Source organism: Macrobrachium nipponense, chromosome 25 (genome assembly GCF_015104395.2).
Source record: "Macrobrachium nipponense isolate FS-2020 chromosome 25, ASM1510439v2, whole genome shotgun sequence".
Lineage (NCBI taxonomy): Eukaryota > Metazoa > Arthropoda > Malacostraca > Decapoda > Palaemonidae > Macrobrachium > Macrobrachium nipponense.
Genome location: NC_087214.1, coordinates 35,255,677 through 35,281,876, shown reverse-complemented (window position 1 = coordinate 35,281,876; position 26,200 = coordinate 35,255,677). Strand labels below are relative to the sequence as shown.

Here is a 26,200-nt window from a genome sequence, read left to right as displayed (position 1 = left end):
CACTACTCACAAGGAAAAATGAAAATAGGCAATGAAATTATTTTGAAAGCAACAAGATCCCTATTAGGTAGGTTAATGTTTAGAATTTTTAAAACTTTACTTACATGCTATGCTTAGGAGTAACTAGCATGCTGTGCTTAGGAGTGTTAAGGCCACCCCCATAAGAATAAAAAATTATAAGCCTATGTGATTGGGTTGAAATATCAAATAATATCAAAGACCAGTTTCTATGTTATCTGCACTGAGGAAACAATCCTATGAAGCAAATCCAGAAGTCCATTAATTTGCAAAATTAACTCTCACCAAATTGGAGATAGTATAAAAAACTAGTCCTAGGGAGTGAATTACTTTTCACCAACTAGAGTGCTTATTGTTTCCAGAGAACTCGACTTTTCAACCCCGAAGACTGATATTGTATATATATTGAAGCAAACCAAAACCCGTTTAAATTGAGATGGTTTTTCACTAGTACTATCTTATTTTTGCATATTGATAGGAAAGAAAAGTTGCCTTTGTATTCCTAGATCGTAATGTTTAATCATATTTAGATCCTCAGCTTCAACTCTTAGTAGCTCAGTGGTAGAACCATGGACAGGAAAGCCAAAAACTGAAAGTTCATAATCCATGCGAACAGATTAATTGGGAGGGAGCTATGTCCCGTTACGTATACAAATTATACCGTTGATTGCCATAATGTGCCTCAGTGGTGTGATCGGTATGGTCTTGGCCTGTCACCTCAATGGCTGCAAGTTCGATTCTTGGGCATTCCATTGAGGGGTCAGAGATGTGTATATCTGGTGATAGAAGTTCACTCTCGATGTGGTTCGGAAGTCACGTAAAGCCGTTGGTCCCGTTGCTGAATAACCATTACTGGTTCCATGCAACATAAAAACACCATACAAGCAAACAAACAAGCTATAATTTTAGACCAATCTCCATTGTGACATTGTTTTCTAAGATTGGTGGAAAATTCTTCATTGAACTTTTATATAAAATCCTGAATTCTAGTCTCTTACTTAGCAGTATTCCTACAGAAAACAGTTGGTGATATGTGATACCCTTCTAGGTCTGATTAACCCTCTTACGCCGACTGGACGTATTTTACGTCGACATTTTTTGTCTCCCGTGTGCTGACTGGACGTATTTTACGTCGACTTACAAAAGTTTTTTTTAAAATTCGCGGAAAAATACTTATAGGCCTACCAGCCTAAAACTTTTGAATCACGCGCCTTGGGGGATGCTGGGAGTTCACAGATCAAGGTGTTGTTTTGTTTACAATCGTTACGCAGGCGCGCAAGCGCGAATTTCTTTCTTGCCGCACTAAAAAGTATCTGTGACACATCTCGGAAATTATTTCGTCACTTTGACATAATTTTTGTACCATTGTAAATTAGCCGTTACATGAAGTATTATATATGAAAATGTGCATATTTTTATGTAGAATACAACAATAAAATACTCATGATTGTAGCTTTTATCAGTTTTGAGATATTTTCATATAAATAACGATAATTGCCAAAATTTCAACCTTCTGTCAACTTTGACTCTACCGAAATGGTCGAAAAACGCAATTGTAAGCTAAAACTCTTATATTTTAGTAATATTCAATCATTTACCTTAATTTTGCAACTAATTGGAAGTCTCTAGCACAATATTTCAATTTATGGTGAATTTATGAAAAAACTTTTTCCTTACGTCCGCGCGGTAACTCTTCCGAAAAAAATCATACATGCGATTGTGGTAATGTTTGCACCATTTTAAAATTAGCCGTTATATAAAGTTTTATATATGGAAATGTGCGCAATTTCATGCACAATACAACTAAAAGCAACCCATGGTTGTAGCTTTTATCAGTTTTGAGATATTTTCATATAAATAACGATAATTGCCAAAATTTCAACCTTCGGTCAACTTTGACTCTACCGAAATGGTTGAAAAACACAATTGTAAGCTAAAACGCTTATATTCTAGTAATATTCAAGCATTTACCTTCATTTTGCAACAAATTGGAAGTCTCTAGCACAATATTTCGATTTATGGTGAATTTATGAAAAAAATAACATTTTCTTTACGTCCGCACGGTAACTCTTCCGAAAAAATCATATGTGCGATTGTGGTAATGTTTGCACCATTTTAAATTAGCCGTTACATAAATTTTTATATATGAAAATGTGCGCAATTTCATGTAGGATACAACAAAAAATAATTGAAGGTTGTAGCTTTTCTCATTTTTTAAATATTTGCATATAAATCACGATAAATAGAAAAAAAACCACGTTCGGTCAACTTTGACTCTACCGAAATGGTCGAAAAACGCAATTGTAAGCTAAAACTCTTACAGTCTAGTAATATTCAGTCATTTATCTTCATCTTGAAACAAATTCGAAGTCTCTAGCAAAATATTTAGATTTATGGTGAATTTAAAAAAAAAATCTTTCCTTTCCTCCGCACGCGGATTCTCCGCCACAAATCTCCGAAATGCGTACGTACCATTCTCGGAATATTTGCTCCATTTCATATTAGGCATTTCATAGAGTTTTATATATGAAAATGTGCGCAATTTCACGTAGAATAAAACAAAAAATATTTGAAGGTTGTAGCTTTTCTTATTTCCGAAATAATTGCATATAAATATATATATATATATAAAAGAATTCAACATTCGGTCAACTTTAACTCGTCCGAAATGGTCGAAAACTGCAATTATAAGCTAATACTCTTACAGTATAGTAATATTCAATCATTTTTCTTCATTTTGAAAGAAATTGGAAGTCTCTAGGACAATATTTAGATTTATGGTGAATTTTTGAGAAAAAAAATATTGTTTACGTCCGCGCGTTACGAATTCATGCATTATTTTGTGATAATATTTTCTCTGTGTTGCTTTTATCGTTTTACAATGTGTTATATACCAAAATGATTGCAATTTAGTGTACATTACAACGAAAAAAAAAGTAACTTGTCACCTTTAACCGTTTTGCGCACAGCGCGATTTGAATACAATTATATATGAAATTTTGTTTTTGCGCTATCATATATCGCATTATTTATATATGATAATGATAATTTTTTTAATTTCTGATGGTTGCATACTAAACTTCAGCCAATGACAAAAAAGGAGCCAAAAATGAACTCTTAATCTTGAAAACTAAGCGCGCTGTGATTTTTTGAAAAAAATATTTTTCCGCTTCCGCGCTCACTCTGAAACACCTCCGGCACACGGGAGACAATTTTTTTTTTACCGCTTCGGCGTAAGAGGGTTAATTATGTCCGACCCTGTCTTGATAATGGATGTATCCAGATTCATTTCAATGGACTTTGTGCACCATCAACTGTAAATCCCATCCCAGGAAAGACTGAATGTGAAATTTGCAAGAAATATTATCATGCTTTTGCAAAGGATATGAAATACTATGAAAAAACTCTGTAAATACCAAGTATGAATCCCCTTAAACCACTTTCTGCACCACTAGAAACATTAGTATTTAATTTTCTTTTAAAATTTATATTACTTTTATATAGTTTCAAGTTTAGTCAAAGTAAAGGAAAACTAAAACTTAAGAATGTAAAGACAATAATATGCACAAAATTAACTTTTAGTCCAAGAGGAATACTTATCTGTACTTTTTTGCACATCGTAACTGAATTTGTATAGTGATATTGTCAAAGAATTCTTTTCTTTTAAATATCTACACTGTGTCTTTATTCTTCACAGTCAGTTAAGTACTTGAATAATAAATTAATAAAAAAGTAGTATTCAAGTTCCCAGAATTTATTAGAAAATAACATGAAACCAGACTGTATGGAGTTTTGAAATTCATATGTGTAAAGACATACAGACTGGGATCTTCAAACCGTAATTGCCTGTAGGAATTTATACTGTAAGGTTTGTAAAGAGTAAATACAGTACTAGTGTGAAACTAATTATATTGAAGTATAGTAAAAGAAGCAGAGTGAGTGGATCAGAGAGAGTGTGTGTGTGTGTGTGTGTGTGTGTGTGTGTGTGTGTGTGTGTTTGCAGCTCCATGTGGTTGTGCTGGTTTTTGCTTGACTTTTCACGGTTTTATTGGGAAACTTGGTCTGGAAAACAGGTCAGCCACCACAGTTTGTGGTGACATGCACCAGCAGGGACATCACACATGCTGGAACTAGGACTGAATGCTCACTGAATCGATTACAGTAGCATTTGAGCCTGTCACTTAAAAGACTTTCTTGTTCCTCATTTTTCCTTATATGTACTGTATACATTAGTTGTCAGTTTTCATGCTGTAAAATTATGAACCCAAAAAAATTTACTCGTCTGTGCACTTCAATGCGTGCATTGTTGGCATTACTTAATTAAGGTTCTTTGCAGCATGCCTTAGACCTCTACCTGGAACTCCTTTCGCTCATTTTACTGTGCTTCCTTTCATATTAACTTTCTTCTGCCTTACTCTCCACCATCTCTAAACAATTGGTTCATAGTGCAACTGCTTTGAGCGTTTCCTCCTGTTACCCCTTTCAAACATTTTACCGTCCATTTCCATTTCATCACTGAATGACTTCATAGGTCCCAGTGCTTGGCCTTTGGCCTAAATTCTATATTCAATTCAATGGAAATAATGACTGAAATCCAAAAGAATTTATATATTACAGTTGCAGGCATGCAGGACTAATTATCATGCTCTGGCAACTTACTCAAAGAAACTAGGTGTGCTGAAAGCAAGAAATAAAATGTATTGGAAACAACGTTCGTCATATCTTTAAAAATGCATTCAAGCTCATATAACTCAAGAATTGTTCAGAAATCTTGCTTTGAGAATATGTGCTTATTTGCTTTGGTTCTCATTATACTTTTACTGATAAGATTGGGACTCCTATTTTTAGCAATACAACTACAGGTACGATACTGGCATTGTATTTATATTTCTTATTTGTGGTATTCACATACACTCCAACTGGTGCATTGCTAAATATCATACATGATGTGTACGATGATGTTTACGATGGAAAAATTTGTTTTACTGTGTAGTACGTACCATCATTACTTCATGGCAGGACGCACAGGCAGAAGGTATCATACGAAACAGAACTAGCTCATTTGGTCTTAATTTTTTTGTCTGGTTGTAGTATATCCTTGGGGGCAGCTCTAGGAACAGTTAAGAATATTGACAGTCTCCAGTTATCGGCGGACTCGGTTATCAGTGATCCGGTTTTGTGGGGCTCTTCTAGTGCCATAAAATCGGCGATTTATGGCGCCACAACGCTCCGAGTTCCGGTTATCGGCGCCAAAAGGCGCTGATAATAGAGTTATGGCGCCATAACAGATACCTAACAGAGTCGCCGGTAACCGGCTTATTGTGCCATAGTACTTCCCTGCGTTTCTGTTAGTGGCAGTTTTCGCTTATCACCAACACCCTGCCGAGAACTTAACTCCGCCAATAACTGTGGACTGCCTGTATTGGCTAATTGGTGTGGTTAAACCATTTACTGTTAATAATCACCTTTTAAACTATTTATTAATTAATATCTACTTGTTGAGAAAATGATCAATATTTTAAAAAAATATTTTCTGTGCAAACTGAATAAATATTTTAACCAATCTCATTGAAAACCTAACTAAGGCTCGTTTTGTTTACATTCCTCTCTCTCTGTCACCCTAGCTCTCATGAGACATCTTCAACACCGCAACGATGATAAGCAATGTATTGAAAGGAAAGTGGTGTTTTATGATATTTGTGGGTATGTGCGTGTATGATATTATTGTTCTTGATGTTTTCCACTTCTTGTTCATATTTGAAATCTACAAACACTTTTTTTTTAATTTAGCTTCGGTGCTTATTTTCCAGTGCAATGCTGCTTATCTTTTTAAGCCATGATATTTTCCATAAGTTTATTTGACATCATTTATTCAAATTATTTTATTGTGTATTAATAATAAGGTTTTTAATATATTTAGTATGTATATGTTTTAAGCTAGTGGTATGCATATGATTTTTCTCACAATTTTTTCCCAGTTCCAATTATTTTTTAAATATTAGGTAGAACCTTGAAAAATATCTTCCTTTAATCTATATTTTGCTTGTCCTGTCCAGGATTCTGGATTTGAGAGGTCTGACTGCACTCCATACATAACGCATTGTGCATTCGAATGGCTGCCTCTCACTTAATGAAACACCCTCTGGGAATCTAGTACTGAGACTCAGAGATGATGTTAAATAGCTTTATAATATTAATGATAGTGTACTTGTTATCGACGCATTGTCCAATATCTGTTCATTTTTTCCATTGCAGAAAACTGCAGCGTGCAAATGACGAAATGCAGGAGTCTGTTGAGAACTTAGAAGTTCAAGTAGAGCACCTCCAATCCCGGTTAAGGTCATCACAAGCGTCCTCCCTACCACTCCGTACTGCCAATCTTTTACAAGACTCAGACGATGATCATGCACAGTTTTAGCGACGGCCTTTGATGTAATCGCCAAGAAGAGTATGTTTAAAAAGTCTAATGTTAAACGTTGATTATATAGCATATTATTTCAGTATTCATCAGATTGAAATGGAAGCCTTAATGAATTGTAATTCATGAATTATACCAAACGTTTTTTATATTCTTTTCTTTTACCTTCCTCGCTTAAGTTCAGAAAGGTTATGGTTATTTTCTTGGAAGTCAAAATTAATGCTACAGTACTTGGTTATGCAGAGATACAAAAACTTACCGGTGAGTGTTTTGTATCTTTTCACTTGTGTAGAATGAGGGTGTTGAAGATGCTTAATTGGTTGAAATGTGTAACAGCTATTTGGTATTATTATGAATAACCTTATTTCTGAAGGAAGACTTGACTTCAGCTTGTTTTTATTCCAATTTTTTCTCACATTTCTCAAATGCAATGAATTTTCTGAATGCAGTTCTGTATTTCTCACAATAACTCATATCTGCTCACCAGGTTTTAAGTTCATGAATTAGAAAGTTTGTTTTTAAATAATAATCAAGAGTATGGACAGTAAATCTTACTAATTTGAATCAAAGACTGGTCTAAAATGCTAGCCTCAGTTTTGTGTGTAAAATGCAGAAAGATGTAGCTGACAAAGTACCAAGTTACTAAACCAGGTAAGATAATTGTGGGGTCATCGTCTCTTGTCATTTCTCTACTGCTAAGAGGATTAACCATTCTCAGTAATGTCATAGTTTTAAATATCAGTTCAGCTAATGTATAAGGTGGGTAGTTATACGACTGCAGATTTATTTTTATCACTCATCCTTTATTTCCGCTGGATAAAATGTAAGTGGTGATCCCAAACTGGTCTCCTCTTCATGCAGATTTACAGTTTTCAGTGAACAAGCACCTAAATATGTTGGGTTTAAAAAATTTGTATTTTTCTTGGGCATACAAACCAGTGCCTTTTATGTAGATGTATTTTTCATCCCCATCTGGAAGTGGGTGTTAAAGTTTCATAATAAGGTGTTTTATAGGTGGGATACCAGCCCGAGAAGAGTCTACTTGAGACTCAGAGGTCTGGAAAAACTAACCCCTATTAATAATGATAATATAGGTAGGATGTGGGTGCGTGGAGGGAACAGCTCGCCTGCCATAAGGCATCGGGTTATTCCTTCGCCATCAGGGATGTCATGCATAGCATGACATAAACTCAGAGAATTAATTGGAGTGAGAGAAATTTCCAACCCTATAGATATTGGAAAAGATGTGACTGGCTGTTTAGCCTGACAAAATGCTTCACTGAGGCTAGGACTAGCAGAAAGAGAGTCTTAAGAGTGAGGTTTAGTCTAAGGCCTCTCAAGGACTTATGTCACTTGAGTTAGGCTTGGGGGATGGTGTTGGGAGACATCCACGCTGGAGACCAGAAACCTTGCACATGGGTAAAACTTTTCAAAGCTCTTCATGAGCATTGACAGCTCTACCAATTCATGTCCTTCATTCAGTTGAAGTGGCTTTGGGCAGAGCAATAACCTTTCCCCACAATGAATGAGGAAGTTTGTGACTTGCTAACGAGAACTTCAGACTATAGAGGGACATCATCCACGACACCAATTGTAGAAAATGGCCCACTTTCCATGGAACTTAGCTACTACGGACTTCAAAAGGCATCAAGACCTATATACTGCATAAATCTGTTAGAAAAACTCTTTCTTTCTCACTCGCTTGCAAGAGCTGCTGGATAACCTTCCAACAATGTAGGATGAGGGGTCAAGGGTGATTCTATCTTGGCATCTCCACCAGAAAAGATAGCAGATAGGGACACCACTGGGTGCGGGACCAATACAAAGCCACTGTGGTCATGCTGAAATCCTTGCACACCAACAATGATTGTTCACAAAGAGAATCAGACTGAAGACAGAAAGACCTAAACATCTGGGGGCTGCTGGAAATCATCTTCCAGGACACTGTATATTGTTGATAATTTGACAGCTGGTGAGCTGCCAACACATGCATCTGCAACATTAACTGACCAAGGTAAGGAGAGACTGTTCCCCAAGTTTATTGGCGTATGCTACCACAACCATCTTGTTGCTCGTCACCACTATGTAGTGGCCCATCACATGGTCTCGGAATGCTGATAGTGCCAGCAGTGCAAAGGTTTGTATTTCCATAGGAACAATTGATTTTCACTACTGATCTATGTTGCTCTAACTAAATGAGCAAGGTTTCATCCTACCATTTATTCCCTCTATACATAGTATATATATTTAATCAGACCTCACTAAGTTTTCTACTCTCCACGAAGATGAGGAATCTTTCTTGTTATATGTCATGTATACAATAATTTGTACCATTCCATTGAGGGGTCAGAGATGTATATTTATGGTGACAGAAGTTCACTCTTGACGTGGTTCGGAAGTCACGTAAAGCTGTTGGTCCCGTTGCTGGTTCCATGCAATGTAAAAACACCATACATACCAACAATAATTTTCTTTGTGTGGTGAACCTATACATTTTCCCAGATTTTTAACGTGTTTTGTATTCACGTCTTCGTGACTATATAAATATTCTATGTGGGACCATTGTTATTGCTAATTCTATGGCCTAATTATAGGCCTGTTTCTGTTACTCATCATCTCTCTCCAGTCATTTTCTTATTTTTCAAGTGAATTTCTTTACTGGTCCCTGTAGCTACTTTCTCTTTTGGATCATGTCAAGATTAGCAAACCTCCTTTTTTTCAAGACAACTATACATAGTACCACATATATATTAAAGATTATTATATATACTATTATATATATATCTATATATGGTTGAAAATAGCTGAGTTCTGTTGTCCATACCTAACTGACCATTTGTTTTGTATTAATCTCTGGGGAATTGATTTACCTGTAAATCCGATGTAAGATTGGTCACAGTCTGAGTCACCTTCTTAATCTAACCCTTTTGCATTTACTTACCCAAACACCTTAGCCAAATGCCTGATTAACGTCCAACAAAAGACATCCCCCAAGGACACTGGGGTTTATCAAATCCCATGCCAGGACTGTGGCCAATCTTACATCAGATTTACAGGTAAATCACTTCCCCTGAGATTAATGCAACACAAACGGTCAGTTGGTATGGACAACAGAACTCAGCTATTTTCAACATATAAATGAACATAACCATAGAATAAACTGGAATTTGTCACGTATAATCTATAGCAGCAATTGCCAGTACAAGAGTCAAATGATGGAATCGGCTTAATAAAAGAGAGGCAGGTAATGAACATCTCAAAAGGAGCATGGGATTCAGATACAATCGACAAGATTTTCATTCAACCAACACTTAAGAAGATTAAAGGAAGATTATCAGCGGGGTGACCTAAATTGGCTTCCGTGTGGATGGACCTCTTGGTATAAATACCATCTTTTCTGTAAACTTTTCTCATTCATCTACCTGAAGAGGGAGACAGCAGTCTCTGAAATATAGTACTTTTCCCTCTATATTTTGTGTTTTTATGGGCTCCTTTTATTATATATATATATATATATATATATATATATATATATATATATATATATATATATATATATATATATATATATATATATATATATATATATATATATATATATATATATATATATATATATATATATATATATATATATATATATATATATGTGTGTGTGTGTGTGTGTGTGTGTGTGTGTGTGTGTGTGTGTGTGTTTTGACATGAACCTCTTCATTAGATTACCAAATATTCTTTGGCTTATCTTATTTCATATTTTCTTAATGCCCACAAATGTTCTCCTGTATAATGTTTTTCCTTGCATTATCACCCTTATCATTGTATATATATATATTTTTTTTTTCCAAAGTTGCTCGTTTTATTTATCGATTCTTCCAACTAGAGTAAGTCTCCCCCTTTCATCTCATTTTCTATGCACTCGTTTTCTTTTATTACCTTCTTCGTGTAGCTTTTTCTTGGTGATAAAATCTGTCCCATGTAAATCTTAAAAAACGTCCATTAAAGTTTAATAGTAATTTCAGAAACAAGTCTGTGATTTTTTATTTCCATGGCTTTGATTTGGTAATTAATTGTATTCTGCCACAGACAGCGTTCTAATTTAAGAATGTATTTGAGTAAATTTAATTCGAATTAAACATCTGCCAGGTTTCAGTCACTTCCCGTATAAAGGAAATAACATTTTCCGAGTCTTTCTGATTCTTCTTTTGTATTTAAAGACTGCGTTTGCGTAAGTTTAATTAGATTTAAACATTTATGGGTCCTTGATTGTTTTCTTGAAAGTAATATAACGGTAAAAAGACTTAATTAATTTCCACACCCTTCACTTTCCTGAGATTTTTTATCCGTCTAAATTGTCTTTTTGTTATAGAAAGTGTTCCTGTTTTGTGTTTGAGACTGTATTCAAGTCAAGTTATAAGTTTAAATCATACATATTGACATTTGCTTGTCCTCAAAGTTTTTCCTAAAATTAAGATACCGTTCGAAAAAGAAAAAAAAAATGATATAGTATTTGCTACATGTTTTTCGTCTGTGACATATTCGTGTTTACAGTTTTCCTAATTTGCGTTAAAGGCTGCATTCAAGGATAATTACCAGCTGTATTCAAGGGAAATTACGAGCTGTATTAAAAGGAAATTACCAGCTGTATTCAGGGTAAATTACCAGCTGTATTCAAGGGAAACTATCAGCTGTATTCAAGGGAAATTACCAGCTGTATTCAAGGAAATTACCAAGTATATTCAAGGGAAATTACTAGCCGTATTCATAGGAAATTACCAGCTGTATTCAAGGGTAATTACCATAATTCCAAAGGGAAATTTGATGGCCATCAAATGTTTCCAAAATCTTGGGGGACATTACGCTTGATATTGCAGTGTTGCCAACATAAGGTAACGACCATAGGACAATATTTTAAGTATAATAATTATAACAAACCATATCTTGATCAATATGGCTACTGTTATTCATGATATTACATATTACACTATATGAAACTTTAGGTCTTATCATAGCCTCAGAATGTCGGGTCATTTTCAGTTATGTAGGGCAATTTCTAGGGTGTCATGGAAGAGAAGGTTTGGTATCACTGTTCAGATGTTGTTGATCTTAACAGCTGATCGACGACAACATGGCGAACGTTACCAAGTCCGTCCTCCGGCTTTCGTCTTTGAGCAGATTGCAGAGCTTAGCTGGCACTCAGTCAGTGAGATATGGAGGGAGTAAGTCGGTGGAGTCTTCTTTTATGCTAATTATTCATTAAAAAGGAAAATAGTAGTTTTTACGAAAGAGAAAACGAGGTTAGTTTCGTCGTATCCTGCTGGAGTAGCTACCTCCAGGGTGTCCATAAAGTCCCAGTACCATTACAAGTATTTTTTTATGGGAATGGTACTGGGACTTTATGTACACCTTGTACTACCAGGTAGGCAGTATTGGCTAAGGTCAAGGTTCCTTAAAGCATTTTAGGTTATTTTATGTAGGTCACAGCATCAAAGTAAATAAAAAGCACTTCTAAAATAACTTAGGATCACTTTTCAATGCCGTTATTGTACCGTCATTGCAACCCGTGCTACTATTAGGTAGGACCTAGTATGCACACAAAATTATGGATTTCCAGTACCGTTAATTATATAGGTAACTGGCCTCATCCATATTATTTTGACATAGCTATATACCTACCTATTAAATTAGACAAATTTCCTTTGCAGAGTCTAGCTAATTTTAGGTATATTCAAATTCCTAGACCTGTGGCGAAATGTTGGCTCACAGAGAAACCAATTTTTTCACTCGATATTCAATTGTTGAAACATCAATACAATTCAATTTACAGGTAGACAAAAATTTTTTATTTTGTTGCCAGCGCTTTTCATTAATAAGCCCATAGCCTATTACTATTTTGACTTACTATTTGAAAATTTGTTGGTAATTCTACAGAATAGGCATTTCCGCACAGACTGCGAGGAACGTAACCACGAATACGGGATTGGGGCATCCATTGTATTTCGCCGGGTTAATTGGAGTCGTTCGAATATTACTTAAAATTCTTGTTCAGGAGGTAAAACTGCATAGAAAAACCACAACTGCCATAGTCTAGGCCGTCGCGGAATAGTACCCTAGATCTACCCATTTTTTAATAAATATGGCTGAAATAAATGCACCTTTAATTATTACTATGTGCTAGGACTAGGGTTCCGAAGTGTGATGCAATCACTACCACTCTGGCCAATTGTCTATTTTTGCTCCATAAGAAATTAGTAGGGCCAACTTTTAAACAGCCAGAAAATCGTCAACGGAGAAAGATTAACATTGAGACCTATATATTTTGATTGAGAAAAATATAAATATACACAATAGTAAGTAAGAAATACTTGTTGATTATCCAAAACATTAAATGACAGCTACTCCACATATTCATATTTAATACAACATGTATAAATACTAATTTTTCTTAATCAGTTTATATGGGTCTAAATGCTAACTAAACTATACTATTAACGATTTCATGGCCGATTCAAATCTGGGACTTTTAATTTCTTGTGGCAATAAGTCTTTGTTGTAGTCCAGGCCCCGGGCAATCATGTGACCTCCGATGGCCTGGCCACGGAACGCTAGGGCAAGTGGAATTTATAAAATGCTTATGAAAAGATCAAATTATAATGGGAATAAGATATTGTTAGTATTGGAAATTCATAATTTCTCATTCTAAATATTAAAGATTGCACTTTTAATCATACAAAAATATAGCATAGAGGTCTTCACTTGACTTAGGTAGTAGGTACCTAGCACACTGGCACCCCCGAAAATTCGCTAGGTTTCTCCCGGCCACATATCAAAGAGCATCATCGTTTACCATTATTTTAAGGAAACTGTACCAGCATTTATGGGTACAAATGTTTTGCAGATTTAGCACAGGAAATAGGCTGTAATTATACAACTCACTCAGTAAATATATAGCTAAGAGTTTCACTCGCCGGCAGTTAAAATCCCGAAATTCGTAGGTTGCGCTAATTTTCTATTTGGTTTTTGGCTAGGTAACAGTACCTTACCCACTTTTGGGGCAAGAGAGAGGAACAACTTGGCAAAGAGCTCAGTTTGTTTCTGTCAGCCGATGGCTATAGATGGTTGTCGATTGCAGTTATTCCAAGAATTCTTTGGATTCTCCTAGTGTATCATCACAATTGGTGAAATATTCTGTTCTTGTATTAGCTGTCTTGGCAAACATTTAGATAGTGTTAGGATCTTTTTTGTGGATTTTGCATAAAGAACTAGATTTTGCTTATTTCTTGGTGACCAACGGGTCTTAGTGTTGTCGACTATGTCGGACATGGGTTCTCCTAGCTTTAGATATTGCACTAAAGGTTGCAAGACTAGGCTAACCAAGGAATCTTATGATACTCATACTTTATGTACTGATTGTCTAGGACAAGTATGTTGTTCATTTGATATTCGATGTAATGAATGTTTTGATTGGGATGAGAGGAAGTGGAAGAGCTTAGAGTCTCATTTAAAGAAGTCAGAGACAGGTAGATATAAAGGCTTTGCTTAGGGCTAATTCAAAACCAGCTAGCCAAGGTTCTGATTTGAATTTGGAATTGAGTGGTCCTGTCATATCTTTAGCTCCCACTTCTCTTGCTATACCACCTTCTTCAGTTGCAGGCTCCTTACTTCCGATCCCAACCCCATTACCAGTCTCGAGGAAAAGATTGATAAGCATTTTCTCTGTTAGTACAACAATGGAGCATCTTGGTACATCTGTTAAGGTCCTGATGGACAAGGCGAAGAGTGATAGTGTTGTGCCAGTGGAGTAGGTGGCTGTTTGTCCCATCGACTCTCATAGGCAAAGGTCATTGTCATACTCCCCAGTGCAGGGGAGGAACCAAACTGGTAGCCCAAGGGAGGTTGGTGGGGTCTGTCCACAAGTAGTTGCCACCCCCCCCCCCCCCTCAGTTCACCTAGCATGGATTTATTTTGTAAGGCATAAACAAACTGAACTCTCTGCTAAGATGTTCCTCTTTCTTGCCCCGAAAGTGGGCGGGGCACTGCTACCTAGCCAAAACAAAATAGAAAATTAGTGCAACCCGCGAATTTCAGGATTTCAGGTGCCGATGAGTGAAACTCTTAGCTATATAATTACTGGGTAAGTATAATTAAAACTTTATTTTATCATAATGTCATTTTTAAGAAGAATCAGAAAAAATGAACAAACTTGAATTGTGCTGTATTTAATTTTTAACAGTCTTTGTTGATGAGTCAGGAAATTGCAAAGATAAGTTGAGTATTTTACTGTAAAATGAAGTTAGGAAAATGCAAAGGAAGATTAACGTGATTATTTTATAGCAAAGTGAAGCAAAGGTGGAGTTACTCAGTAGTAATTGTTTTATATTTCTTTCTCCACATCCCACTTTGGTGAATATAGTGATATAGGGTTAGTTGTGTATTGACATTTGCAACTGTATATATATAAAAGATTACAGTGTCTGTGTATTTTGCTTTTGGTGTATGCTGCCCAGTAGATTTTTATGTCGTTATTCACTAAACATATTACGAAGAATATGTCATCACTAAGCTGTCAAAGTTATCTGTTGACATCAATAGCAAAATGATATATCCATTTCATAGTCATGTATTTTGTATGGGGAAGAATGGAAAAAGGACATCCAGTTAGGAATTAACCTATTTGGCTAATTCCTTTATATATTTTGGAAGTCGGCTCTGAACGCCGATTCTTTATTGAACTCATTTTCTGACAATTTCATGGATGTATTTCTGTGCAGACTGGAACAAGGATTGGAAGCCTGGCCCATACCCAGTGACTCCCGAAGAACGAGAAGCAGCAGCACGCAAATATGGTTTGCGGCCTGACGAGTACGAACCCTATCCTGACGATGGCTTGGGAAAGGGTGATTACCCTAAGCTTCCGGTAATTTCAGCCGATGCCCGAGACCCTTACCGTGACTGGGATTTTCCAGAACACCGACGTAACTTCGGAGAACCGGTATGAGATTCAAGAGTTGTGACGTTATTTGTATGCTCCTCTACAATGTTGCATTTCATAATTTTTAAACTAAATAGGTCACCAGGTTTGGCTTCACTATGTCAAGTGATGATGGTTTCCCTTTCAGATACAAGTGGACTATGATATGCATGGATTAGATCGGCTGGATGTTACCACCAAGCTTCGTTACTCTTTGGGTCAGCAAGCGATGGCATTCTTTGGTGTCATGACTGCCTTCTTTGTCGTTTACTTTTATTTAGATGACAAGAAGATGCATTGGCCTGTGGTAAGTACTATACCAAGGAGAGATATATAAACATATGTACTATATTGAGTGTCAGCTTAACCTACGGTTTAGTCAATTGTTATACAATACATAGGCGTTCCAATCACCAGCCAAGACAAACCATGTACAGTAGTACTTTGAATTTGGGTGTTTTATTCAAGCAACTTACCCAGTAACTATATAGCTAAGAGTTTCTTGCCTGGCAGCTAAATTTTGAAATCCACAGGTTGCGCTAGTTGTTTGTTTTTGGGTAGGTAACCATGACCCCACCCACTTTTCAGGGAAGAGAGGGGCAACATGGCAAAGAGCTCTGTTTGTTTGTGCCAGCTGATAGCTATATACATACTGGTTGATGGTTTCAGCTTTGTTTTGAAATTTGTGACTTTTCTGGTTGCTTTTTATGTTAGTTGGTGAGGTATTTGGCAGACTCCAGATTCGCTGACTCGCATATTTGTGGATTTCTCATTGGACCTTATATACCCATTATTCATGGGAAATTTGTTTATTTACAGTATTTTTCTATGAGAAATATCTACAAATTACTGGATTTTCATATCAATTTCATGATTAAACACACACTTTGTGATAAAGCTATTAAAAAAACAGGTATATAAGCATTTTTAGTGTTTTTTTTCTTAAGTTTGAACTACGTAAAAAAATAGGCACTTTTAAGTGTTTTTATAGGGGTTCTGATTATTTTAGCTATTTGCCAGGGGAAGGGGGCCCTCTGGTATGCATCCCCCTCAAATAGAGGAGGGGGGGTGTGTCCACTTTATACTTCAGAGAAATGGTTAATGATTTTTTACTATTTTAACTATATGACTTCTTACTTTGATGATGTTGGACTCAAGATCATCTTATTTTAGGTATTGCACTAAAGGCTACAATAGACGCCTAGCTAAGGAATCGTAAGACTCACGCACGCTGTGCACAGGTTGTCGTGGGCAAATTTGTTCATTTAACTTAAGATGTTCAGAATGTAATGACTGGGACCATAGGAAATGAAAAACATTAGAATCTCATTTAAAGAAATTGGCTAGAGATAGGAAAAGAAAGGCCATCGCCATGGCAGAGACTAGCACTAAATCAGTAGCTAGCCAGGAATCTTCTTCTTTAGGGACATTATCGTGGAAGCTCGCACCTCGATTGAAGAGGACATGTTCCCAATCTGCAGAGTCACAGCTCATGGAATTAGAGCAGTTGCCACTTTGTTGGCATTCAGACACAGTTTATCTCTCTTCAATATTGCAATTGACTTTTTGGAATTGTAAGTCGATACAGGCGGTCCCCGGGTTACGACGGGGGTTCCGTTCTTAAGACGCGTCGTAACCCGAAAATCGTCGTAAGCCGGAACGACGTTCTTGAAAACATGTCCACAGGGAAAATTTCACTACTAATTTGCAATTTTTCTTAGGGCCGTATCTCTAAAATTATCACTAATTTACTTTTTTCATGTGCAACACTGTGTATTCACAAATTACTGTATATTTTCATTAAAATACAAAAGAGAGAGAGAGAGAGAGAAATAACTCCTTACGGTTTCAATAGATTGAAATGAATGTCTGTAGGCAACTTTTTCCCCCTCCCATAAATACATATATTTCTCCAGAGAAGAGAGACAGAGAGGACTGTGCAGTTATTTTTGTCTGTCTATCAATTCTTTTGCTGAGAGCGAGAGAGATAAAAGGAAGAAATAGAAACACCAAATGTATGACAAGTATCTTGTGGAGAGAGAGAGAGAGAGAGAGAGAGAGAGAGAGAGAGTTGTCCTTACAGTATTTAAAAGAGAGAAATGGAATGATTATTGTATTTAAAATACTCAGATATGAATTTTGTACTTATATAGTATTATTATTGGAAAATATTAATGATAAACTTATTACATACACGTCCATGAAAATGATCTCAACTCAGTAAAGAGAGAGAGAGAGAGTTGATTACATAAAACCATTAAATTCGTTGACCATTGTATGGCATTGTTAAGCTCGAGTGTCACTCGAGTTGAGGTGGGGAAATTGATACAGAAAAAGACAAAGGGAAGAATTTTCTTTTGAAATTAGTTATCGTATTATTACTACTTCTATTATTATTATTATTATTATTATTATTTGAAAATATAATAAACACGTGCATCTACCGTAAAAATTCTCTCATCTCATAAGAAAGGAATTATCCTTACAAGTGAAATGGAAGGTCATTTTCATCTCTTTAAAATACGACCATTATGAATTTTGTAATTAAAGTTTTATTGTTATTATTATTATTAAATAACTGAAATTATCAATAAACATTTTACATACTAGTACCATAAAAATTCTTTCATCTCGGTAAAAGAGAGAGAGAGAGAGAGAGAGTGTGTGTGTTTATCTCTCTCTGTTCTCTCAAAAAATACTTATAACGCTTCTTGTGTGGCAAAAGAGAGAGAGAGAGAGAGAGAGAGTTAACCTTAATTAAAAGTGACATGGATAGATTAGTACGTATTGTATTTCTTTAAAATACTATCACATATGAATTTTGTAATTACAGTTATTATTATTATTATTATTATTATTATTATTATTATTATTATTATTATTATTATTATTATTTGAAAGTAAAAACAAATAGTACAAGTACATAAAAAATCTCGAGTCTCAGTAAATGAGAGAGAGAGAGAGAGAGAGATAGAGGGGGGAAAATGTCAGGACCACGTGATTGCAACACTGCAGCTCTTCCCCCAAATTTTCCCCCTCCTGGCTGTCACAGAACTTGATATATCTGACAGTTTTAGTACCTGAATCTTGAGAAAGGTTACTGAAGTTACTTGAAGAAGACTGGGATTTCCTTCATTCTTCCATAATTTTTTAAATATAAGCTAAAATCATACTAATTCACTATGGTATTTCTTTAATGAATTGATATTATTGCTGTTTAAATTAATATTAATATTTGAAAATAGTAAATCATTTATTTATCATACAAAAAAACACATCTTTGTAGTAGAGAGAGAGAGAGAGAGAGAGAGAGAATGATAGTGATTATTTTCATTGGAAAATACAAAGAGAGAGAGAGAGAGAGAGAGAGAGAGAGAGAGAAACTGCTAAACTATAAAGGATTCTTATCTTATCATAGTATGTGTTTTTTAAAAGCGTTGTAAACTCGGAGCGTCGGAAGCGTCAGCGTCGTAACCGCGGAACAAGCGTCATAACCCAGGGCGGATTTTTCAATGAATATTTAAGAAAAAGCGTCGTAACCTCGGAACGTCGTAAGCCGGGGACCGCCTGTATTTGCTTTGCATTACTTACATGAGATTGGAACCATATGATAAGTGCAGCATCTTGGGTCTGTTGTTATCAGCTGCTGTGGTGTTGGGAAAGGAAGCATAGGAAGTAACGCTTCCTATTTCTTATCTTTGCCTTGACGTAAGGTGTTGTGTCTTCTTTTATGGTAGGGTAATGATGTGTTGTTGTTATTTTTTGGACATAGGTAAAAAAATTTTTATTTTGTATTGTGGTACTGAGCCCTGGGTAGGGGCATGTTTTTATATCTTGGCTAGCCACCAGAATTGTCCCTTGCTGCAAAGTAGTATAGTTGCTCTACGGCTATACCGCCACACCACTACACGATAAGATGAGTGCCAACCAGAGGCAGTATATATATCAAATTCACATAAGAAAGCGAGCGAAAATATTTTTCACTAGCCTTCTTACGTGGATTTTATGACATTCTCAAGCACGTGGATTTTCATGTTACATTTAATATACTATATAAATATATTATGCTATATATGACCTAGGAGTTAGAGATCATTCTTCAGCAGAAAGACAGAAATATTCATGTAATATGATGCAAGTTACCAATCCTATACCATGTAATCTCTTAGTCTAGCCTATCTGGGCTCAAATGTTAATGTCAGTTCATCTGTTGTCTAATGTTCTGTATTTCTTTGACAGCTGGCCAAGCAGTTCCCAGGGCAAGGACAAGTGCACTACACTTTTGAGGCACCAGAGTAGTTGGTGTATCTGTTTGTAATATTGTTGTAGATATGAGATAATTATAGATGTAAACTATATACCACTTGGACAGAATGATTTGAAATAATGTAAGTCTTTCCAGGCTGTTTCTTTTCTCCTCCTTTGGATTTTTATCACCAGAAAATGTCAGTAATGAAAATATAGAAAACCAGTGTGCGAGGCTGTTGTCATGTTAGATGATGCTAGCATTAACTAAGGCATTGGTGAATGCTTGGTGAATAGAATATGGTTTGTACCTACTAGTGTAATTGTTTACTACTCACTGTTCAAGTGAATTTTCATAGTATATTTTTGCAGAAGGCTGGCTAAATGTAGTTATGTCAGAATTATTGATTTTTGCGTAAAGACATTTGCAAAGTACGTATGGTGAAATAGACGACATACCCTTTGTGAAGTTAAAGTTATTGATTAGTTGCTGTAAAGCATGTTATTATATACCTTGATGAAAAGTAAAAGCTAAAAACTCTCAAGGTGAACCTTTGTTAGTTCAGATTGTTGTGAAGACGACCATCCCAGATTATCAGTTCTTGAATTAATGAGGTTCTTTGATGGAAGCCCTTGCCTGAAGGTGAGCAGAAAATCCTAAATTGGTGTGACCCTGTTCTGTTAAAAATCCCAAAACAGTTTTACCCTATATTGGGTTATTACCGTCAGTGTACCTCATGCAGTGCACTGTAGATGTTAGTTAAGGTTCTTTGGAGTGTGTCTTCAACCCCTGGCTGCAACCCCTTTCATTCCTTTGACTGTACCTCCTTTCATATTCTCTTTCTTCAGTCTTACTTTTCACCCTCTCCTAACACTTGATTCTTTGTTAAGAAATTCACAGTTACACTGCTCAGGTGTTTGAAAGTCTTTGTTTTACATAGAAATATATGTTTAATTTTTAATATATAATTGTGGATATTTTTTTTAACTATTCTTAGTGCAAATTCGAGGTTTTCCTCCAGTAACACCTTTCAAACCTTTTATTGTCAATGTCTGTTCGTTGCTGAATGATTTCATAGGTCCCAGTGCTTGGCCTTTGGCCTATATTTTATATTCAAATCAGAATGAGGTAGGAAAGTATTGGTTCTTGCAATATTCTTTCCTCTTGTGGATGGGGAACTGTTAGCAAGCAGCCTTCTCAACTTGCCATACTGTAGTTCTATAATTTGTCGACTAGTTGTGCTTCATTGCTTTAAAAGGTAAAATATTTTGGTAATTGATGTGGTCGAGTGAGGTTTCTTCTTCAGCTGAACTGAGCAACCTAGGTTGAACTTGTTCTTGATGAACAGGCGTTGCACAAAAACAAGTAGTACTTGAAGTACCTTACATCAGTGCTGCCCCTTCACTGATTAAGCCTCCTCCAGAGGGCTAAAGAGTCCCTTGTGGGCTAATTGTTAATGTGTAGGTTAAATGATATAGAAATAGCTGCAATTGCTTTGCCTATACGGAAATGTAGATAAAACTTATGAATAGTACTGCAAATACCACTACTGAAACCTTACAAACGAGAATACTAGAAAAAAGAAGTTACTGAATTTGTAATATAGAATCTAGGCCAAGTACTAATCGTTGGGACCCATGAGGTCACTTCAGCAAAGAAAACTGAAAGTAAAGGAAGCTTGATATGTGTAATGGGAGGAAAACCTCGCAGTTGCACTACAATTGTTGGAGATGGTGGAAGAGAGAGTGAAAGGAGGTGCCAAGGGAAGTTGAAGCTATCAATGCATGTAATCTGAGAAAGAACATGTTGATATATTTCATAGTTTTTCCAACTAACAGTACTGGGAAGATTACCCTAGTAAAATGAGTGTTTATTTTACACAAAACTCAATTATACAGCATCGCAATCAAGAAGATGACTACGTTTCTCCTCCATGCATCTAGAAACAGCAACATCATCTGGGACCATACAAGGCAATGAAATTTGCTGTTATGTTGCCAAATAAATTATTCTGTTCCTGTGTCTGGTCATCAGGCCAAACATTCGTAAATTGGATCAAATTAAGCGGACAAATATAATTTTGATGCCTTGAAGTTCTATACAAACTATACAAAACATATCTTCTTCAAGATTTGATAAGTTGGATCCCAGGCTACGAGCGCAAAGGGAAATGAAATTGCCAATAAAGCGGTCGACATTTTACCAAATGTCTATTTGATGTTGTATACTGTAAGGCATTAATTTGCCTCTTAGCTGCTACACCAAATATTTAGCCTTGAACTTTACATACATTCTAGTTTTCTTCCTTCCATCTGGCTGTCCAAGTTCTAACTTAATTCTTTGTGCAACTGCGGGGTTCCTCCAGGTGTCTCGTCATTATGTCCTTGTATACCATCTCAATTTTTTTTTCTTACTAGATCTCTCTATCTTAGATTCCAACTCCATCTTGTTACTCTCTTAAGCACCGATTGGCTGAAAGTGCTTGGCTCTGGCAGTCTAAATTCTACACTTCACTCATTCGTCTGTGACACCTGATTAAAAAATTTGTGCAAAAATCTGTTAGTAAATAAAGTTAAACCTTCAATATTATTTTATCACAAGCAACAGACGAATCATTTTATGTAATATATAAAATTAGATAAGAGCAAAAGTTTAAGCTGTTTAAAGCAGCATTTGGTAATTGCAATTGACAGATGGCAACTTTAGCACCCAAAATCCAATTTACCAATTTAGAAGTATCAAAAGTCTACGTGAACACTGTCGTATAATTAAAAATTGCTGCTGAATCAACTACCTTTATGATGAAGACTGCAAATTTGCTTTGGGAAAAACATACCGAATTTCTTGTTTTCGCGTAATGGTTTTAGCAACTAGGAAAAAAATGGACTTTGTTTAAAAACCCAACAACCAAGTTCTAGCAAAATCTAATTTTGAAATCGCTCATAAGACGAGAGAACGTAATTTCGGGTAAAATCGAATAGGCAGTGTAGTATTTTACGATTAACAAGTGCCCTCTGCCTTTAAAAACCCTAAATATACCACCCAACCCCCCACAGCGAGTGCACATGTCGAAGAAGATGATGAGGCAGAAGAAGAAGCTAGACTTACAGAGTTATCAATGACGATTTTAAACGTCTTTTACGATGATTTGAGCGTCGTTAAAGCATCACCAAACGTGTTGAAATTATTGAAATAGCTATCAATCAATGTATTATAAATAAAATTGACCTCATTAGGAGAAAAACTAGTGAAATACACGATTTAAAAATCGGAAACTTGCGAAGAGGAAGATGAGGCAGGAGAAGAAGAAGAAGCGAGACTCATAGAGTTACCAATGATGATTTTAGACGACTTTTACGACGGTTTGAAAGTCGTTAAGGCATCGTAAATCATCTTGAAATGATGGAAATTGTTATTAATAATATTATTATAAATAAAATTAACCTCATTATGGGAAAATCTAGTAAAATAAACGATTTTAAAAATCTGAAACCGGCAACCTCGCGTCGTCACGCCGCCAGTCTCGTCCGCTTGTGTTGCCGTGACACCACGTGAAGCCATTTACCCACCTTCGCATTTCGCCTTCGTCACCCAAATTGTGGCACCGAAGACTCTCTTTCTTTACCGAGACGAATTCAAGGAGGATATATCTTGTAAGTTATCTTAATTCTGGGGAGGTTTGGGGGGATTCCTTCGAAGGGAGGAAGATTGATTGACCTTAGACGCCGCCGAGAATACTACGGTCATCATAGACGTGTAGGTTGTTCTTTCTATATTTTTGGACATTTTTACGATTCTGCCGACAGCCATTTAATTAAAATACGTTTATTATTGATACATTTATCATAATCAATCATTATTTTAAGGTTTAAATTCATTCCGAGTCGAGAGAGCCAAGTGACAGGCTTTTGTTTACATTCGGGAGAATGGCCTCCTCCCACGCCGGATTTTATATAATTATCCGCAATTAATCGTTATTTACAGCTATAATGGCCTCGATTATGTCAGCTGGAGGTTTGTTTCATAATAGTAAACATATTTCGATGGATGGTTGGCCTGTCGTCCTCGTTTTGGAGGTCTGATGCGTCCCTCAGGTCATAAGGCCTTACTAGGCCTCTTTAGGGTCTGGCTGTTGTAAGTGACGAAGCTGACATCTGTTTTTTGGAGATTAATAATCCTATTTAGCGCTGTTATCGATCAAAGGCAGCTTTTTATATTTTTGGTTTTTGGGTTTTGGTTTTCAGGCGCGTTTCGATGAGGCCGCCTAAGAGCGGGTGCGGAGTCGGGTGGCAAAGGCAGGAGGAAAGTGACGCAGAAGGTGAGGCCCTGGCCATTCCTAGGAGGCTGCGTGACCTGACTTAACGGTAGTTCTAAGCCCTCATTCCGCGGTAAAGTAGATTATGGCAGTTGATGGTTTCCTACGTTATTTTACTTACGAACAAGAATTTAATGTAATATTTATTCGGAGGACTGTCATTAACCCCCAGGGGCCAGTACTAAACATGCCGAAATACATTGGACGCCCCAATCCCTAGTGGATGTCCTATCCACGGTTACATTCCTTGCAGTCCATGTGGAACTATTCTTTAGAATTAACCTGCAAGAAATGTAACTGCAAATACGACATCCACTAGGGATTGGGGTGTCCAGTGTATTTCGCTGTGTTTAGTACTGGCCCCTGGGGGTTAATGACAGTCGTCCAAATAAATATTACTTTAAATTCTTGTTCGCAAGTAAAATAACGGAGGAAACCGTCAACTGCCACAGTCTACTTTACCGTGGAATGAGGGCTTAGAATTACTGACTTAACTACTGTTAGGCCTATTATATGCCTAACCTGACGTAGTGTGCCACTCTAAGACTTTGACCCTGCCAGGGTCCCCCTCCCCCAGGCATCCCCCCCAATGAGCACTGAAAGGTAGATCTAGGGAATTTCCAGGAGGCGGTGTGACCCGACTTAGGGTAGAATATCACGACAGCCAACCCTCATCACGGTGGACGGGTCTTATTCACTCTATATTTAATTGGTGAAACATGAATACAATTGCAACTCTAAGCATACCATTTAAAAGACTGAAGTTTCGTCAACATATTGTGATATATGAAAGCCTCATACGAATTAAAATAAGCATGTGAGCTCTTCGTAAAATATGTTTTCAAGGCAGTTTTGAAATCCAATATGGCGGCTACGTTTTGCATGGACGGTTCTCATCAGTGACGGCCACCATCTTTCCCCAGCCTTCCCAGCACTCATTTGAACAATGTTAGCGTATGTATGTAACGTTTATTGTTCTTACTCAAGATTGCAGTTGTAATCAGCACAATAAAACAACATTTTGTTGCCTATATTAGTGAAAGTATGAAACTTGTTATTCCCGGGGTTATGGTTGGAACTGAATTCATTCTTACCTTGTAATCAGTGGTTTTATCCTTACTGCCATCACAACTGAAACTCCACAGTGCTTATTTGATTGTAATTATACACATTTTGGTCTTAATTCACTCCACAGTGCACTCGAACCACATTGCTGTTCGTGTTTCCTAAGCTCTCACTCCGTAAACAAAGTTACGAGCAGCAGACGACAACACTGATTATGAGATGCAAAGCTTTATTCCCTTAATTGTTTACTTTACTCAATATTTAGTTTAACTCTACTTCAAAATGTTTATTTAATTCATGTCCATTATCCCTTTTTTGCAACCAAATTAACCCCCCAAAATTACAAATGTTTCGGATGTATACTTACGAGCAGACGACGTGAGGAAAAATGGCTCATCGTTGCCAATCTAGTGGAGCGTCACACATACGCCGATGCATTTACAAACGGTTTCGATGAATTCTAGTTGTCATAGTAATGCAGTAATGATAAAATTGCTCTAATATGTATATATACTACAAATAGATACGCTAATTTCACTTATTTCCCCGGTTTTGTGTAAGTCTTATACCTAGTTTTGGAGGGTAAACACATACCAATTGACAACACTGATAAACAATTGAAGAGCGCAAAACGCCGCAAAGAATGCCGTAGTCCCCTTGAATAAGTACGAATAAGTGCTGGTAAGAGGTGGGTTTACGATTGTTGTGATGAAAGTGCCCCAGCGTCTATGGGTACAAGTGGTGTGCAGATTTAGCACATGAAATGGGAAGTTTGTTGACACAAGCGACTCCGTAAACATCAAGATAGCGTCAATCTTCGAAACATTTTTAGTTGTAAGTAAAAATTTCTAAAGCGTTTTGGTGAGATTTCCACTGCAGTAGGCCACCCTTTTCAGTACCCTCTGTTTAAATCTTAAAATTTGGCCTTAATTTCTAACTTTGGAGAAAATACTTACTTCGAAAGGAGAGTAGAGGTCTTTAGCTCCGTTTTCACCACAAGAAGTCGCGACTGATGCCCATCTCCGGTGTCAGGACGCGTTATAATGTACTTTTTCGGAGGGTGGCTAGGTGTTGATTGTAGGTGGCCTGCTTGGCCTGCTGTGATATTCTACCCTAACTACTGCAAGGCCTTTTATATGCCTAACCTGACGTTGGGGCGCCATTCTCGGA

General features: G+C 36.5%; 2 protein-coding genes and 1 long non-coding RNA gene across 9 annotated transcripts in view; 2 read left to right on the top strand and 1 right to left on the bottom strand.

The window, feature by feature from the left end:
* Positions 1–26,200, bottom strand: part of LOC135199350 (coiled-coil domain-containing protein 102A-like) — an 82,314-nt gene that overhangs the window by 4,841 nt on the left and 51,273 nt on the right. The gene's annotated exons all lie outside the window — the stretch shown is intronic.
* LOC135199187 (uncharacterized) lies at positions 4,997–6,585 on the top strand. Its single transcript, XR_010310962.1, has 2 exons — positions 4,997–5,721; positions 6,274–6,585. It is a non-coding gene; the product is annotated as an uncharacterized LOC135199187 (long non-coding RNA).
* Positions 11,506–19,803, top strand: LOC135199348 (NADH dehydrogenase [ubiquinone] 1 beta subcomplex subunit 8, mitochondrial-like). The gene is made up of 4 exons (XM_064227299.1): positions 11,506–11,652; positions 15,205–15,425; positions 15,553–15,711; positions 19,644–19,803. The coding sequence occupies exons 1-4, from the start codon at positions 11,562–11,564 to the stop codon at positions 19,701–19,703; spliced, it is 531 nt and encodes a 176-aa protein (XP_064083369.1). The 5' UTR covers positions 11,506–11,561; the 3' UTR covers positions 19,704–19,803.